The 18,398-nt window shown below is 51.1% G+C and overlaps 1 protein-coding gene across 2 annotated transcripts in view; it reads left to right on the top strand.

Moving 5' to 3' along the window:
* The window catches only part of SORT1 (sortilin 1), a 74,990-nt gene extending 57,866 nt beyond the window's left edge, over positions 1-17,124 (top strand). For both annotated transcript variants that reach the window (XM_056139107.1, XM_056139106.1), the window contains exons 11-20: positions 3,116-3,222; positions 7,010-7,112; positions 7,394-7,562; positions 8,117-8,307; positions 9,185-9,374; positions 13,620-13,736; positions 14,248-14,356; positions 15,837-15,943; positions 16,375-16,498; positions 16,695-17,124. In XM_056139107.1, the coding sequence (XP_055995082.1) occupies positions 3,116-3,222; positions 7,010-7,112; positions 7,394-7,562; positions 8,117-8,307; positions 9,185-9,374; positions 13,620-13,736; positions 14,248-14,356; positions 15,837-15,943; positions 16,375-16,498; positions 16,695-16,709 (1,232 nt within the window). In that variant the 3' untranslated portion in view covers positions 16,710-17,124. The remainder of the gene's footprint in view (positions 1-3,115; positions 3,223-7,009; positions 7,113-7,393; positions 7,563-8,116; positions 8,308-9,184; positions 9,375-13,619; positions 13,737-14,247; positions 14,357-15,836; positions 15,944-16,374; positions 16,499-16,694) is intronic.
* Positions 17,125-18,398: the final 1,274 nt, after the last annotated feature.

The following is an 18,398-nucleotide window of genomic DNA, read 5'->3' as shown; positions in this document are numbered from 1 at the left end:
CACACCAAGCCTTCCCGAGCATGCCGGGAGTCGAAGCAGTCGGGGACAGTGTGGACTCCATCCTCCAGCATTCCCTGTTTGCTTACTCAAGAGCTTTTCACTGCTTTAAATAAGTTATGGTAAATGGAACAGGGTAAAGTAACTGTAGATAGAAATCTTTCTGTTGCAGGAGTTTTGCATGCCATTCATTTATCAAATGAGTCTTCTGGACAAGGAAATGTATTCTGATTAGAGTGAGCCTGGCTGACTGGCCTGTAGCTTCCTCCTAGTAGAGGGCATAGCGAGAGTCCGCTAAGATTCTCCTTGTATCAGTGGTTCTACAAAGCTCATCTTCACTCAGGCCCTGTGGCACAAGCATGTTCCTCTCAAGTCCAAAGACTCTTTTCGGTTTTTGTTTCACTTGTGTATTTATGCTTTGGTAGAAGGTAGGAGACATACATTGTTCTTTCGTGAAGATCTTGCAGTGAATTAGAAGGTCCTGTCGTCCCTCTGCTTCTCTCCAGCCCTTCTCTTCCTTCGTCATTCCACTCCATTTGTCTAACACTCTGAAGTTTTTACACCAGGTTCGCAGAGTGTTGGTTTTGAGGGTGACACCGACCTGATTCTTGTCTCTTTCCAAGGCTAATCCCTTCCTCCTTTCAGCGCCTGTTTAGTTATTGCTTTGTGGATGATATCTGTGATGACATCATATTGTAAATTTCTCCCACTCATAGATACACACTTCAGTCCCCATTGCTGTGCATCTTTTTTTCCCATAGAGTTTCTATACTAATGTATGTATTTACTAAATTACTCTTTGCAGCGTTTGGTGTTTGTCGCACTCTACTAGAATGTTCTTTTCATAGGTTTTTGTGTTTTGTTTACTGATGTCTTCCTAAAAACTTGCCATACTTTTCACTTAATGGGTGTTTGACCAGTTCTGAATAAGTTTTCCTTCATTTGCTTTGTTATTGCCCTCAGAAAACTGAAAACATTTTCCTCTGAATTGAAACCTCTAACAATAGGGCTTAAAGCACTTGCATTTCATCCAGCCAACCTTGGATTCCTAGTACCAAGTATGTTCTCCCAAAGACCACGAAGAGTGATCCCTGAGCACCAAGCCAGGAGTAGCCCCTTAGCATCACTGGATGTGACCTAAAAAGCAAAAAATGAATAATTCTGTAACTGAAAACAGGGAATGGGGAAGAGAGGAGGAAGAAGAGCCAGCTATACGAATTGGATATTGGGCAGGGGAGAGAGAAAACTTGGGAATTATTAATTCATACTCACTCACTACTACTCAGATTTCCTAAGACAATCTCATGGCCAGTGTTTGAGGTAAGATTGGAGCACCTTCCCATGGTAGATTTTACTTCAAAGGCCAGCAAGCAAGGAAGGGGAGAGAACATCAGCCTATTGGAGATAATAAAAAGGCCATTTCTTTTAAGAGTATCAGTCTGATGGTTTCTGGATTTGGTTGGCCTGTTCTGGTGGAAAACCCTTTTTATTATTTTTAATGTAGCATTACTGCTATTTATTCAGCCACTGATTAGCTGATTGAATTGTGCATGAACTCCATCTTACTTTTTTTTAAATTTTTTATAATTTTATTTACTGAATCACCATGAGAACAGTTACAAAACTTTCAGGTCTAAGTCTCGGTCATACAATGAAACACCCGTACCTTCACCAGTGCCCATTCTCCACCACCAAAACCCCCACTATACCCCCATCCCACACCCTCCCCCTACCTGTAGGGCAGATCATTTCCACATTACTCTCTCTCTACTTTGATCACATTCAATATTTTGACACCAGACCCACCATTATTATTTGAGATTTTACCCCAACACTCAGATCTGCTGAAAAGGCAACAGTAGACAATTTGTTTTCTATTGCTGGTTATGAATAACATATGATGTCACGTGGCTGCAGTAGTGGCCACACGATTTTGAAATTCCAAAATTTTAACACTTAAATCTGGAGGGATTTCTGCCAAAACCTACTGGGTTCCGAGGTTTGCTCCTGAGTCTCTGGGATCATGGCCGTTAAGCAGCTTGATCAGGAGCCAGAAAAGCCATTCGTGGGCAGTGACTTGGGGTCTCATTGGGGTGGGGAGGACAGGACCAGCTCCACCCGCATCCCGTGAGGCCCAAAATGTCTCGTCACTGCGGACCTAAACCTGACTGTCCAATGGCCTCTGGAGGATGACGGCCACTGAGCCGCCAGGGGGAAGCAGGCAGAGGGACAACACCCTTTCCTCCCTGGGGTGGCCTGGCGACAGTAACCGACTGCGTGGTCCGGACGCATTTCTGCCAAAAGCCACTGGGTTTCGAGATTTGTTTCTGAGTCTCTGGGATCATGGCCGTTAAACAGCTTGATCAGGAGCCAGCGAGACCATTCGTGGGCAATGCCTTGGGGTCTCGGAGGACAGGAACCAGCTCCACCTTCACCCCATGAGGCCCTGCCTGATTCGTCACTGCAGGCCCAAACCGGACTGTCCAGTGGCCTCTGGAGGATTGTGGCCACTAGGCTGCCTGGGGGAACAGGCCAAGGCACGAAACCTATTCCCACCTGGGTTGGCCCAGCACCGGTAACCTACTGCAGGGACCAGACGCATTTCTGTCAAAAGCTGCTGGGTTCCGAGATTTGTTTCTGAGTCTCTGGGATCACGGCCATTAAGCAGTCCAATCAGGAACCAAAGAGGCCTTGCCTCCAATTATATAGCTGAGCCGGAGGTGGTTTGTGGGTGTGTTTCCCACATACCTAACTTTTGGCCGTTTACTTTCTTGGTAAACTTTGCCCCAAATTTTTGGGGTCTGGCCAAAGGCACGGCAGCAATTTTGGGGTATCTGGAAGTCTGAAGGCGCCATCAGGCTGCTGATGCACTCGCCTCACAGGTACAGATTGACCTGCAGGCAGCACCATACCCCCAGGAAAACCCTTTTCAAATCTCGTATTTAGAGTGTTGCTCAGTTTCTCATCAGCCCTGGGCCATTTTGTCAGCTGTTTCCAGCCTATGGGACCACAGAGCTATGATGATGTTTTATATAGTCTCAGAAGAGATGCAGTGGTAACGTGAATTTAATAGTGTGCCTCAGTGTGTCAAGCTTAATGCCATTTTCTTCCCATTCAGATAATTCCATCCAGACTATGATCACTTTTGACCAAGGAGGACGATGGAAGCACCTGCGGAAGCCTGAGAACAGCGAATGTGATGCCACAGCAAAAAATAAGAACGAGGTTTGTTTTAATGTAGTTGTTAGGTTATGGGAGCAGAGGATGTTCTTCTCTGCCCTCCATGCTAGTGTTAAGAATAATTTGCCCTTGGGGCTGGAGCAATAGCATAGTGGGTAGGGCGTTCGACTCAAGTTCGATTCCCAGCATCCCATATGGTCCCCTGAGCACTTCCAGGAGTGATTCCTGAGTGCAGAGCCAGGAGTAACCCCTGAGCATCACCAGGTATGACCTAAAAAAGCCAAAAAAAAAAAAAATTTGCCTGCGGAAGCCTGATTATGTTCTACAGCTAAAGTAGGAAAATTTGGACATGAGAACAGTGAAATGATGGGGTTAGAAATAGGAACTGTGAAGAAAGGTCAAGTTCTGGAGATTGTTTTGTCTCTGAAAAGAGTGGTTTTCAACAGTGGATTTGTTGACCCTTTCATTCTGCAGAAGGTTGAAAACCATGGGTTGACTTCTCTCAGCTTGGAGGAACAGTTTCCAAGTGCTGGTGAGCAGGTTAAAATGCACTGTGTGGAGAAAAACAAAACTGAAAGCTAATACATTTTGTTTCACTGCATTGCTGAATGAAATCAATAGACAGATGGGCTGCAAAGCAGCTGTGAGACTTAGGGATCATCCCCAGAGCCAGGGGCCAGCCATTCAGGAACAGGGCTGGGCTGATCAGAAAAGCAGGACAGAGCTCAGCCTTTGCCCACTCGGCTGAGCTCTACAGACTGGGTGTGGAAAGAACTGGCAGTGCATGTGGCAAAGGAACTTACCCAGGAACTTGCAGGTGCAGAGGGTGTCCAGGAGGGCCCATAGTCCATGAGTGGCAGTTCTTGACATTCTAGAGAAAGGGAAGAGAAAAATGGGCTGGAGCTGTGGCGCAATGGATAGGGTGCTTGCCTTGCATGTGGCCAACCCAGGTTTGATCCCCACATCCCATATGGTCCCCTGAGCCCACCTGGCATGATCTCTGACCACAGAGCCAGAATATACCCTGAGCATCAGTTTTTTTTTTTTGCGGGGGGGGATATGGTCCCAAAACAAATTTGTATCTGGCTCTTAGGATCAAATTTAAGAAATGCTTTGGGGAATGCTGGGAGCTGTTTTTGAAGTCCTGGGACTGATAGGTGCTTTAGTATTCTCGATTCAAGAGCCTGGGACAGTGTAAGATAGCAAGATAGTGTGCACCTCTTGGCCAGGGCCCTGCCCTGGGCCTGCTCTCCTCACAGTGTTGAGGCAGCTGCGGTGCCCCCTCACTCTGCCTTCCCACCCTGTAGCGCCAAACCTCTCAGCTTGCAAACAGTGTGGTGCCAGTCACCTGTGCCTGTCAATGATGCCCGTGCCTCTGACCCACACAAGAAGGTCCTCTCCCCCACTCTTGGCCCCCGAGTCCCCAGTTCTGTCCCTGTAAATCATGCATGAGCCCCAGACTCTGGCTATGCTCATGTTGTTCCTGAAAGCGGGTTCATCCCCACCCCTAGTCAACTAGAAATAATCACCCTCAGTAAGAGCTCATCATTCTTCAGTTCACTAAGAGTTTGCTTGAACCTCATTTTTTGTTGCAGTGTCACATACATATTTTCACCGATTAATTTTGCTGGGTGAGCCTCTGAAAAGGCGCTCAGGAGGCCCGGGGGCTCCTTCTAGCAACTCTTGGCTAACCCAGTGGGCAGTTCAATGCAAGGGCTGAGGATATGGTGCTGCTCAGGCCACGTGGGGCTGTGGACCACATGGACCAATCCAGCAGTGCTTTGAATTCTCCATGGCCACACCCTGTGGTGTTCAGGGGCTTCCAGGGTGCTTCTGGCAGTGCTCAGGGACATGCAGTACCAGGATCAAACCAATGTCTGCTACATCAAGGCATGTTCCTTAACCCCTGTGCTAGCTCCCTGAATTTCTTTTTAAGCACTGACTTTGGGGCCAGAGAGATAGTATGGCAGGCAGGGTATTTGCCTTGCTCATGGACCACCCACGTTTGATCCTGGCACTAAGTATGGTCCCCTGAGCACCACACAGAGTGACCCCTGAACACAGAGCCAGAAGTAAACCCTGAGCAGTGATAGTTGTAGCCCAGAAAATTAATTAAAAAAAAAAAAAAGAAACAAAGCACTCAGACTTCAGTCTCTTTAACACTTCAAAGAATTTCTGAGAAACGCTATTTAAAAGCAGTATGGGGTCTTGTTTCATTTGTTGTGTTTTTGTTGTTGTTGTTTAGTTTGGGGGCTCTTGCAGCTGTGCTAAGAGGTTGTGCAGGGGACCAGGCAGTGCTAGGGCCAGAGCCCAGCCTCCTGCATCTGTGATGTTCACCAGCCCACTCCACTGCCTCTCCAGCCCTGGGTCTTACTTCAAACCATTACCACACTTTGTAGTGTCTGAAGTATGTGGCATGCTCATCCATATATATGTGTGCATTCATACTTTAAAGGGCTTTTTGTTGTTGTATTGGGACTACACCCAGCAGTGCTCTGGGCTTATTCCTGAAACTGTACTCAGGGATCACTCCTTTGAATGCAGTATTCAGGGGACCATATATGGTGCCAAAGATCGATCTTGGGTCAGCACATGCAAGGCAGGCACTTCAAGCCCTGTACTGTCTCTCTGTAGCCATACTCTAAATGTGAAACAAGAGACTTTGGTATAATACAGGAGCAAAATAAACTAAGACAGTTTGCACATGAAGAAATATTATATAACAGAGTTCAATCCTGACACCCTATATAATCCCACCAGCCCAGTAATCCCTGAGCACCACTGGGTGTGCCCCACTCCCACCCACACCCCCTCCAAAAAAAAGAAAGAAATGGACCAAAGACTTTAAATGAACATTTCTCTAAAATATAGGCACTTGACAAGATATTCAGCATCAATAATTATTAGGAAAGCATAAATAAAAACCACGAAATATCACCTCTCATCCTTTTAAATGATGGCTATAAATAATAATTTATAAAAAACAGAAAGTAAAAAGTGTTGGCAGGATGTGGAAAATTGGAACCCTTATCCACTGCTGGAATGAAAAATAGCGCAACAACTGTGGAAAACAGAATGGAGGTTCCTCAAAAAATTAAATGTAGGGTTACCATAGGAACCAGTAGTTTCGTTTCTATATTTAGAGACAAAAGAATTGATAGCAGTATTTCAAAGACATGTTTGCTCTAGCAGCATTCTGTATTGGAAGCAACCTATGGGCCTTTGATAAATGAATGCATAAGCGGAAGATACCTTCATTGTTTAATGCAATCATACACAGCCTTCAAAAGGAGAGGAATTCTGTCACGTGCTGTAACATGGATCACCCGTGAAGGCATTATGCTGAATGAGATAAGTTGGTCAAAGAAAAGACCAATACTACATGGTTCCACAGACAGAAGACAGCTCAAGTCGTTGCATTTCTAGTAACCCAGAGTAGAAGGGGTTGTAGGGGACAGGAAGCAGAGTAGAGCGATGAGTGATGGGTGCAGCTTGAAGATTTGCAGGATGCTGACATTCGGGGACGGGGCGCGTGGCTGCAGAGCAGAGTGGGGAGGGACTTGGTGCTGCATTGTGGTGCATCTGAAAATCATTAAAGGGTTGATCTCTTGTGTGTATTTCACCACGTGTGGAAAATACACATATGTGAGGTCAGATTTACAAAAACATCCATATACTGCCGAGGTCTGCCTTTAAAGTGCACATGCCCCACTAGGTCTGGCCTCCAGGCTCCATGCAGCCCTCTGAAGGGGTGCCTTACGCACTAAGCTGCATTGAGATTTGTGAGGTGGATGAACAGTGTTTGACTCTAGTCCTGCTTTTTCCTCAACAGTGCAGCCTTCATATCCATGCCTCCTACAGCATCTCCCAGAAACTCAACGTGCCGATGACCCCCCTCTCAGAGCCCAATGCCGTGGGCATAGTCATCGCCCACGGTAAGTCGTCCTCCCTGCACACAGCCCCGAGACCCAGGCCAGCTTCACGGAGAAGTACTAAAGAAACCCTCTGTGTCTCTCACAGTCCTCTCTGGGAGTCCCTGTACCACAGGACACTTAGATCCTCCTCCGAGACAACAATGTGATTTTCTCCTTTCCCAGATTTTAGCACTTTCTTCCCCCTACGAGACTTAACCAAAAATAATAGAGTAGCGTGTTGGACATTATCCTGCCAGCAGAGCCCTCTGTTTCACTGTCACTTTGCACTGATCGTGTTGCAGGTAGCGTTGGCGATGCCATCTCAGTGATGGTCCCAGATGTGTACCTCTCTGATGATGGGGGTTACTCCTGGATGAAGATGCTGGAGGGACCCCACTATTACACGATCCTGGACTCTGGAGGCATCATCGTGGCCATTGAGCACAGCAGCCATCCTATCAATGTGATTAAGTATGCATGAGCTCAGTCCACCAAACTCTGCAGGGCGGGCCCCGGGGGTGTTGATCAGTGTGGCGGGCAGGGGTCCAGACACCCGGTCCCAAGTGCATGTTCTACAGAAATGCAGAGAAGGGGCTAGAAGGGGTGGCATTTAGAACAATGCAAACGAAATGGCTTTGTTTTCTCCGCTAGTTCCCTATAACACTCTTTTGTCACACATTTAAAAATATTATTCATTCTCTTCCCAGGAAGAATATAACAGAAGTATTTAAGCACTCTGAATGGGAAATGACTCCTGAAGTATAGAGTCATAACTTATCCAGCCATCCATTCTTCCTGGGTCTCTACTCTCTGTTTTCAGAAGAATTTTTCTGATGCTGCTATTCTTCCATATTCTCTCAGATTGATAACTTTGTCCTACCCTGTTAGTTGTAGGCATTAAAATACAATTGCCAATCAGTAATCCATCGCCTTAATATGAGGTGTTGGAATTGAGCCACCAGGCTGGTTTCCTGGTGCCCCATAGATGCTGGTCCTCTCTCATTAACTTTCTGACTTGGCTTTAGGTATTCCACAGATGAAGGTCAGTGCTGGCAGACCTACTCCTTCACCAGCGAGCCCATCTACTTCACTGGCCTGGCCTCAGAACCTGGAGCTCGGTCCATGAACATCAGCATCTGGGGTTTCACGGAATCATTCCTGACACGCCAGTGGATCTCCTACACCATTGACTTTAAAGATATTCTTCAGAGGAACTGTGAGTGTCTCCTACAACGCCTTCTACTAGAAACTTGTAAACCCACTCTCTTAAATAACCAATTTGGCTTTGTTTCTTTTTGCCTGGAATAAGAAAATCCAGGTTAGAAAGGATGGAGAAAGTTCCATAGGGGTCATCAGGCAGTGGAACGGTCATAAGAGCAGTCCACCCCGCAACTCCCCGTGGTCCAAGAAGTGAAATGAGAGCCATACCTGCAGTTTAAATTCTTCTGTCAGCTCCATTACGAGAAATGAAGAGAGGATCCACTTCGCCTTTGGCCTGGTGTATCCTCAGTATAGCCTACTCCTTACCACACGCAGTGCTGCTCTTCATGCCCTACCCTGCAGTCGGTAGGCCCTTGCCTTGGAGTCAGTAAAAATATTCATAAATGAGCCAGGTTGACAGTCCTCAACTGTCTTCATTTCAGAGCCAGCCATGTAGACCTAAAGTCTAAGGAGGGAGTGGTTTTCCTTTCTGCTTAAAGCAGACTAGCCCTCGGTGAAGTCAAACCCAATCTGGAAGCCTCTTCTGACAGTACCGGCTGGTTGAAGGCTGAGGCCATGGGGGCCCCAGCTCCTCCAGACAGCAGCCACTCAGAAAGGAGCACACTGCAGCATCCCGTCTCGGGGCAGAGTTTCTCCCAATCTTCAGATGGGAACTGTTCTCTTTGGCCTCAGTTGCTAGGAGTTCCAGATCAACATGATTTGAAATTCCAAAATGGAAGCCGTAGCTTAAATCAAATTAAACTCCTCCTCCCCCCCCCTCCCACACACACACACACACTCTGCCACTCCCTGTTCTTCCTGGAGCCCGGCCACTCGCTCTCATGGGTGGGCACTGTGCCATGCACGCTCTCAGCAGCCTCTCTCTCCTGCAGGTGAGGAGAAGGACTACACCATATGGCTGGCCCACTCCACTGACCCCGGAGACTATGGCGATGGCTGCATTCTCGGCTACAAAGAACAGTACCTGCGGCTCCGCAAGTCCTCCGTCTGTCAGAATGGACGGGACTACGTGGTCACCAAGCAACCATCCATCTGTCCCTGCTCCCTGGAGGACTTTCTCTGGTACCAGCTTCTCTCAGACCAATTAGTCCCTTTCCTGGCTTGGAGCCTTGAGGGGAAAGGCAGTTGTTCTCTGATTCCTTCCCTTACCCTTCTTCCCCAAAATGACATTAGAAAGGAAACTAAGGCCTAGAGAAAGGGAAGAGAGATGTTAGTAGCTGAATCAATAGTAGCCTCTTCGACAGTTACCAAGCAGAAGTAGCGCAGCCCCAGCAATCCTGATGAGCAGTGGTATGAAGGAAAAGGGGAAGGGGGAATCCAACAAGAAGGAGCCTTAGAGAACAACTTCATAGCTTGACTTCCGCTGGTAGATAAGGCAATCAGTTTGGGCTTGCCTGAAAACTGAAGTCAGAGGAAGTGTGGTTTTGTCCTGAGACGGGGATGTGTGTGGCATGTTTATGGTCCTTCTCTCATGTCTGTTTCGGGACCTCCAATGAGCCTCGAATCTCCCAGGAATTCAGGACTGTCTTAAAGGTCAGTCCTGTGTCCGGCGTGGAGTTAGCTCCACTTCGGACAAGGAAGCTCTAGGTGCTCCAACAAGGCATGTTGGGACAAAGAAGAGGAAGCTCTTCATATCACTGAAGTCTTTTCCTGTTGATTCTTCATTGTGTTTATTTTTGGCACCATGTGATTCACCATGCTGCTAGTGATGGGGTTTCTTTCAGATAATGTTCCAACTCCCCTTCCTCCAACAGAATGTGTGTCACACCCCCCCCCCCACTCAGCCCTTGCCCTCCCATCCATGCCCCCAGGCTAAGCTCAGATCTGTAAATCTCAGGCTCCATTGTCTGTGGCCATTTGGTATTTCCCCTCCCCCACCCCATTTGTTTGTATATCTCACACAGGAGAGAGCTCGCTCTGTGTCTGCCCATCTCCCCAACTTCACTCAGCGTGATATTGTCCAGCAAATGTCATTCTGTCATCTTTACTTGTAGCCAAGTAGTGTCCCGTTGTGTGCGGCTACCATAGTCTTTGTCCAGTCTTCTGTTTCTCGCACACCTGGATTGTTTTCATATTTTGATGAGAGTCAGTAGTGCTGCTGTGAACATAGGAGCACAGAAGTCTTTCCAGAGTATGGTTTTTGGGGTAGGTGCAAGGAAGTGGACTTTCTCGATCCTCTGAGACCTCAGTTCTTAGGCTTAAGGTTTTTGTTTGTCTTGGGGGCCACATGAAGCATTCCTTAGGGTTTACTCCTGATTCTCCTGAGCCAGGGATTGAACCCAGGCCAGTTGCATGCAAGGGAAGCATCTCCCTGCTGTATGTCTCTCTGGCCCTTAGGGTTTGTTTTTTGAGGGGATGGGAGGTGGCAGGGGGATTGCAGTTTCGGTCACACCTGGTGCTGCTCAGGGTTTACTTCTGGCTGCTCTGTGCTCAGAAGTCACTCCTGATTGGGACTCAGAGAAGTGTGCATGGTGCCAGGGATCAAATCTGGGTCAGGTTTGTGCAAGGGAAGCACCTTAGCAGGCTGTCATCTCTCTCCAGTCCAGAGCCTTCGGTTTTTTGAGAACTTTCCATATTGTTTACCAAAAAGGTTGAACGGTCAACATTCTCACCAGCAATGGCTGAGGGTCCTTTTCCCCACTGCCACGCCAGCACTGGTTATTTTTCTTCTTTGTGATATGTGCTAGTCTCACTGGGTGAGGTGGCATCTCATAATTATTTTGATTTGCATTTCCCTGATGATCAGGAATGGCAGAGCATTTTTTCATATATGTACCTGTTTGGCCAGATGTATATCTTCTTTGAGGAAGTTTCTATTCATATCTTCTTCCCGTATTTTGATGGTATTTCATAGGTAGTTTAGGGGAGGCGGGTCTCATGGGACCAGAGAGAGTGCAGGGATTAAGGCACTTGCATCACCCCTGATTCCCCCCAACCCCCGTTGGATCCCCTGCACCTCATAATGGACCCCTGAACAGTGCCAGGGGTCACTGCAGGGCACCAAGCCAGGAACAGCCCCTGAAAAGTGCTGGGTGTGATCCAAATCCCCCAACACAACCTGAAAATGCTGATTAGGACAAGAAAGTGGATTTGGCAGGAATATCAGCAGATTGTTGCATTCCCCGGTCATATTCTCTCAGACTCCGTAGACTCCAAGTACAGGTCTGGGTGAGCCCCGTGACCGACGCTGGTCCACAGACATGGACATGTCTCCCGGTTCTGGTTCCTCGGGAAGCTCCCCCGCATCCCCGGGGCACTGCGGTCGGCTGGAAGCTGTTGGTGCTGTGGGACTGTGAAGTCTCCCCACGACCAGCTGCACAGAGAGAGGCTCTTAGTACCCGGCTTCTGCCTGGTGCCCTCAGCTTCGTGCCGTTGCACCTGCTGCCACCCTGCCTGCAAGCCTTCCCACTGCGCTCTGAGACACTGCACCTCTTACCCCTGCCGTCTGCCCCCTCAGCAGTATCCCTGTGACATGATTGACTGTTTCAAAGATGGTGTATAGGTTTGGCTCCACCTTCAAACTCAAGACTTATGGACCAGAGAGACAACACTGGGGTTAAGGCATTTGCCTGGTATATGGACCCCAGTTTGACTCCAGTTCAATCCCTAGTAACTGTGTGGTTCCTTGAGCACTGCTAGGGGTAAGTCCTTAGCACAGAGCCAGGAATAAGCCCTGCACACTGCCAGGTATGAAACCAGGCCCCCTCCAGAGGATGTTTTGCTTTTTTTTTGGGGGGGGGGGTCAGATTCAGCGATGCTTAAGAATTACTCCTGGCTCTGCACTCAGGAATTACTCCTGGCGGTGCTTGGGGGACCATATGAGATGCAGGAGATCGAACCCAGGTTGACCGCGTGCAAGGCAAATGCCCTACCCACTGTAACACCACTTCAGCCCCCTCCAAAGGATGTTTTAAAACAAAATTCAGCCTCTTTGAGGGGGCATATTGCATTTGATAATTGAGTAGTAGTAAGTGATAACAGCTGGCGCCTAGGAACTTCCCTGAGTAGGTCATACGCTGCATGGCAGCCCTGGGTGCTGCTGTGATTCCCAGTTCTCAGAGAGGAATGAAGCTGCAGACAGAGGGACTAACTTGCCCAAAGACGCCTGGCCAGGAAGTGGCTGAGCTGGGACACGATACTGGCAGGTAGTCCAAGCCTGCGCCCTGGTCACACGAGCTCGAGGCAAGAAAGCCTGTGCCCTGGGAGCCGGGCTCCTCCCCTGAACTGGAAGGGAGAGGCTGCTGAGCTGGAAGGAAGACAGCGAACAGTGTGGTCAGGAGGGAGTGCAGGGGGAGAGGCCACAGGGTCACCCCTATCACGATGAAGGAGCAAGCAGGTTCCAGACAGGAAAGCTTGGGCTAAGCCTCCAACGGAAATGACAGGAGGAAGGTCACGCCTCGGACAAACACGGGGGAATAATCCTGAGAGGCTGTGATGGGGAGGGCGTGTTTTTACACATAGTATTGGAGTGGCTATTTTAGGTGGTACTTGGAAGTGTCAGATTAGAGCAGAGGAGAGGAGAAACTGATGTGTGGGTCGCAGCCACAGTAGTTAAGCTCACGAGGGGAGAGCAGACACAGGAAGAGAACCTTGCACCACTGTGTTTAGGGCTTGGGAAGGCAGGTGAGCACTAGTGAAGGATAATCAAATGGCGGGGGGGATGCGGGGGGGGGGGGGGCGGGGAGCGGGGAAGCGACTTGTCTTGCACACCATCCCCCTGGTTTGAGCCATCTCCTGCACCCCCCAAGCTCCACTAGGGGTCAGTCCTGAGCACAGAGCCACGGAGTAAGGCCCTCCCATCCGTCCACCCCCCCCCCCCCAACAAACAAATAGAAACAACAAACAGAAGGTTAGTGCTGCGGTGCCAGGGTCAGTCAGTGGGAGCAGTTTCCTGGAGTCGCAGGAAGTTGGGTGAGGTGGCCGAGACCAGGCAAGGCTCCCCTGGATTTCGTGGCCAGGAGCCACGGGGTGGGGGGACTGTGGCTCCTCATTAGAGGTGACGGGAGCTGAGGAGCCCCGAGTCCAGAGGGGCCACCGGCAGCCTCGTAGCTCTGGGTCTCAGCCTGGGCCTCCTTGCCAGCCCCCCCGCTGCAGCCCACCACAGTCGTCAGGCCCCTCCCAGGGCCTCTCTGTGAACCTTCCCCGGGTCCGCCCTCCCTCGTGGGTGTGGGGACAGGCTCCCTCTACTGCTTCCCAGCAGCCCGAGTGGGCACTCGCCACCCCCTGCCCCGTGGAAGCCACCACCACCCGCTGTCTTCTGTCTCCCAGCAGCTTTATGGGTTTAGTTTCCTTTGCTGACTTTTACAGTGATTTTGGCTACTACCGTCCGGAAAATGACTCCAAGTGTGAGGAACAGCCAGAGCTGAAGGGCCACGACCTCGAGTTTTGTCTGTATGGGCGAGAAGAGCATCTGACGACCAACGGGTGAGGCGGCCTTTCCCTCTCCCTATAACCCCTCTCCACAGAGAGCTGAGTGGAACTTCAGCACTCTCCAGAGAAACGCCTACCAGCGCCTACTGTGAGGATGGAAAAGCCATCCAGTCGGCTGTGTCTGGGGCCAGGCCACTGCGGCCACAAGTTGCCACTGAGTACAGTCAAGGAACCCAAGTGGCTGTGATGAATTCTCAGTTGCACAGCCCCGTGTCAGCGTCCCTGCACGGGAGCCCCTCCCCCTCCTGAGAAACCATCTCATGCCCGGGGTTGCACCACAAGGGATGGGCTGCCCTACCCCTGTGGCACATCAGCCTCTGAGGACAGACAGGCAGGCAAGCCCTGCCAAAGGCCAGGCCCAGACCAGCGCAGAGTGGTCCCCAAACACCCTGAAAGGAGGACAGGGCACTTCTCTGCATTTTTCTCATACCTTGTTCTCAGGAAACAGGCGAGAGTCTGGGGGTGCATCCTTGTAAGCTGCTGACCAAGTGTCTCTGCCTCTCAGGTACCGGAAGATTCCTGGAGACAAGTGCCAGGGCGGAGTGAATCCAGTTCGAGAAGTCAAAGACTTGAAAAAGAAGTGCATAAGCAACTTTTTGAGTCCAGAAAAGCCAGTACGTGGAAGACTTTTGTGGGTTTTTGTGCAAGAGGGCTATTGTGTTAGTCCAGGAAGAGTCAGAAGTTACTGACATTGGGGTTTGACTCCTGGATACAAAATGGCCAGAGCACTTCTCTCAGGCTTCCCTTCACACGCAAACCTTCACGCTGATGGGGACCCAGCGATATGCTCATCCTATGAAAACTTGTGCTGGAGGGAAATTGTCACTCCATAGAGTTAATATAAGTCTTAGAGCTAAGCATAGAGCTGAGGAAATTTGAGGTTCAGTCATTTAGGGAAAAGCTCAAGTTCGTTTGTGGTCCAGAGAGATAGGTACAGAAGGGCACGGCATTGGCCTGTGTGCAGCTGCCCCGGGTCCCATCCCCAGCACCCCGTCTGTCCCCCCCCCCCCCGACAGCCTGCCAACAGGGATCCTGAGCGCAGTCAGGAGTAAGCCCCTAGTGCTGACTGGGTGTGTCCCCCCAACCCCCGACCCCCCAAAAGAAGTTTGGTTATAAAAGACCAGAATGTGGTGTAGCTGCTGCCCCCATGAGGTGCCAGAGATGCGGCTCACAGCTCCGAGGCGATGGCAGGCGAGCTCTGACCAAGAAACTGGCCACGGGGAGGCTTGGTAGGGCGCAGCACTCCCTCCCTGCCCGGAGCGAGCGGTGCCCAAGCGGAGACCTCTCGGGGCAGCAGTGCCACTGGGGCAGGACACTGGGCCCGTTTTCTAACCTGTAAGAGGGGCGAGAGGACGCGATGTGGGTCCCACCCTGCATGAGGTCTCCTGGGACCGCACCAAGAGGCAGAGGGGAAGAGTGAGCAGGTGTGTATGCTCGCCGGGCGGACTCCTCGCGGTGCCCTGGAGAGAGAGGCTGGGGAGTGGGGAGAGGGAAAGAATGAGGAGGACAGAGAGAGGGAAGAAGGGTTCCCATGGGCCCCTCATCCCCGGTGGTAACTGCCAGTCCTGGGGTCCTGTGACCTCCTCAGCACATTGAGGACACGCATGCCGTCTCCCACCGACGCTCTGATGTGAAGCAGCAGAAGTGAAGTCCAGAGGAGAGCCCTGTCTCAGGCAATGGGCAGCCTGCTTGAGCGTGGCCCAAGTTCCCTGGGCCCTCCTCTGGTGTCCACCACCAGCAGCCTCTGGTGACCATCGGCTCCCATGCCTACTTGGCTCAGAGCACTCTGGGGTCTGCCGGCTGGTGTGGCCCAGACACAAGCCCCATTCACAATGGTGCTGGCCAACGCCGCACCATCTCCCTGACTGAATACCGCGTTTTCCCTGTGCCAAGGCAGGTGGGGCTTTGGTCGCCTGTGGCCAGCCATGATTTCTGGGAGCACTGAGCCATCTCCTCGTGGGGGGTGGGGGAGTGCCATCGCCATAGGCCAGAGTCTGCAGGTCGCACTCACCAAAGGCAGGGCCCTGGGCAGCTGCTTTGGGCTCCGTCCTGGAGCTGCACAGCTAATGATGTTTTCCGCTTTCCTTTCTCTAGCACTCCAAGTCCAATTCGGTTCCAATCATCCTGGCCACTGTGGGGCTGATGCTGATCTCAGTCATAGCGGGCGTGCTCGTTGTGAAGAAATACGTGTGCGGGGGGAGGTAAGGGATAGGGATGTCGTTCAGTCACTGAACTCGAACAGAATGGCAGCTGAGGGCACTCGGCGGGGCTCTCCTTGACCGACACTTGGCTCATTAGGCCCAAGTCCACTCAGTTCTTTGGTTTTCATTGACTGGCTTGGTTTGCTGCCTGTCATTCATTCGTGACTTGTTCTCTGAGTGCATGAAACTCAGAAAATCAGGCCGGAGAGAGAGTCCAGGAGGGCCGGCGCCGGCTTTGCACGCAGCCCAGCCCAGTTTGAATCCCAGCACCACAGATATTCCCCCAGCGTCTCCGCGGGTCGCTTCTCAGCATAGAACCGAGACTAGCGCCTGAGAACTACTAGACCAGAACCCAGAATAAAACCAAACCCAGAAACTGGTCCGTGTGGAGGGGAAGGGTCCGCCCCTCATCTCACACGCTCTTCTCGCAGGTTCCTGGTGCACCGGTACTCTGTGCTGCAGCAGCATGCAGAGGCCAACGGCGTGGACGGCGTGGATGGTCTGGATGCGGCTTCTCATGCTAACAAGCGTAGTTACCATGATGACTCCGACGAGGTGAGGCTGTGCCTTCGGGGGAGGCAGGGTGAAGGGGTGCTCACTGTCCTGCTCCGGTTCCCTCTGAGAGCCCCCGGCTGGAAGCTGTAGGCAGCAACTCGGCGCCTGAAAGGCCTGGCCAGCCCAGAGATTGGACAGTGGCACAGGATGTTCTAGTCAACAAAGACACCACACGGAGCTCTGTCTTTCTTTTCAGGACCTTCTGGAATAACTCGGCAGAGGAGCTGGGCCGAGCGTGGATGGTGGAACCGCAGTACCTCTCAACACTCCCTGTGGCTACGACTTAGGGAAATAAATTCCCCATTTCCAGGGACCCAGCTCCGTTTCTGCTGCTTCCATCAGAGCCTAAAGGACCGACCGACACTAAGGAAATCAGGGGGTGGGGGGTGGGGGTGGAGGGGCTCCCTAAAAACTCCTTACAGTTGGCTGTAAAGAGAGGGAAGAGGTTTTTAATTCTTTAACTTTTTCTTTCAAGTTCTGTCTTTCTGCAAAGTACGGGCTCTTTCGGCTTAAACTTGGATCTCCAAGGGAAGGAACTGGAGTGTGAGGGGAATGCTTCCCCCGCCCGGCTGCTGCTGCATGCGTGCATGGCGCCTGCCCAGGGCACCTGCCGGCTCCGGCGTCAGACCTCATGGCCTTGGTGCTGCCCAGCTCTGCGGTGACCGCAGCTACAGAGCTGGACGCGGAGGCTGCGCCCGCTTCTCCCCACTGGGCACAGCCCACCGCCAGCAGCAGCAACCCCCACGCCGCACACACAGCCCCATCCGTCAGGGACCACCGCCCACAGGGATCTTTCTTTTCTCCTGTCTCATTAGGCAGCACCCTTGTTAACTGCCCTTTGGCCACTGGCTTAACCATGTGCTTCCAAGACTCTAAATCAGGAAAACATAGAGGGCAATATTTTTAACTTTGGGCAGGAAGAAGGGGTGTAGTCAAGAATCGACTAGATTTAGCACCTATTAAAGGGGAAATTCTCGCTTCTTCCGAGGTCTTTCAAGCCATGCTTTGTGTGTGTGCCAGTGGCCTTGCCCAAGGACAGGGTCAGACGGCCTGGGCGTCTGCCCAGGCAGAGCAGGCAGGCTTTGCAGGGAGGATGGTGGCACGCTGGCCGCAGCCCTGGAGGGCGAGCACGGTCTCTGCCCACCCTCCCCCTGACCAGCTGGCTTGTTGGCGCCTCTTGAGGACAGTCGTTTCCTTGCTTCCTCTTAGGTTGCTGTTGTAGCTGGAGCCAAGGGCGGGACATGCTTTCTGATCTGAGACCTCTCAGAAACAAACCCCTTCTATCATGAGACTCTCTACATGCCCCTTCACCCTGCCACTGACCGCTTCCTGGCTGCTGGCCGAAGCACTGGAGAACCCACGTCCACTCTAGGTGATGCCGTGGCCATACCCTCAGTATGTAACTTAAATCTTGGTAAATTGTCCCCTTGGCCTGGTAAGACCTAAATGAACTCTAGAGCATCAGTGATGTTTGGGTGGCCATAGAGTAATGGGAAGCTGCAGCAGTGAGTGTTACTGCAAGTGGAGTATTTGCTACACGGGAGTAGGAAGTCTCGGTACTTGCTGTGCTGGTCACAGTTACTCCCAGTAATTTTTACTGGGACAGTCTTTGGTAACTGCCAGTTTGCTGCTCGTTCATGGCTAGAAAGTCAGTTTTAAAAAGTAAAATGTGCCAAATTAACTTCTGTCAGAATGCAGGAGCAGATGGCTGTTCTCTCCCTACCAGGATGGGTTTAACGGCAGCGGGGAGGCGAGGAGGCAGGAGCTGGGGAGGGGGGCGTTAGAGACTTGGAAACCGCAGGAAAATGGAGAGGCAGGAGCTTTAGTGAGGAGAGTAGGGAAGGGCAGTTTTTGTGAGAGGAACTAAGATGTGTTAGAGCCAGAGTACTAGTATTTTAGG

The sequence above is a fragment of the Sorex fumeus genome, unplaced genomic scaffold (assembly GCF_029834395.1).
Source record: "Sorex fumeus unplaced genomic scaffold, SorFum_2.1 ptg000131l, whole genome shotgun sequence".
In the NCBI taxonomy this organism is placed as follows: Eukaryota; Metazoa; Chordata; class Mammalia; order Eulipotyphla; family Soricidae; genus Sorex; species Sorex fumeus.
The sequence above is the reverse complement of the archived record's forward strand: the minus strand, read 5'-3'. Positions and strand labels throughout refer to the sequence as shown.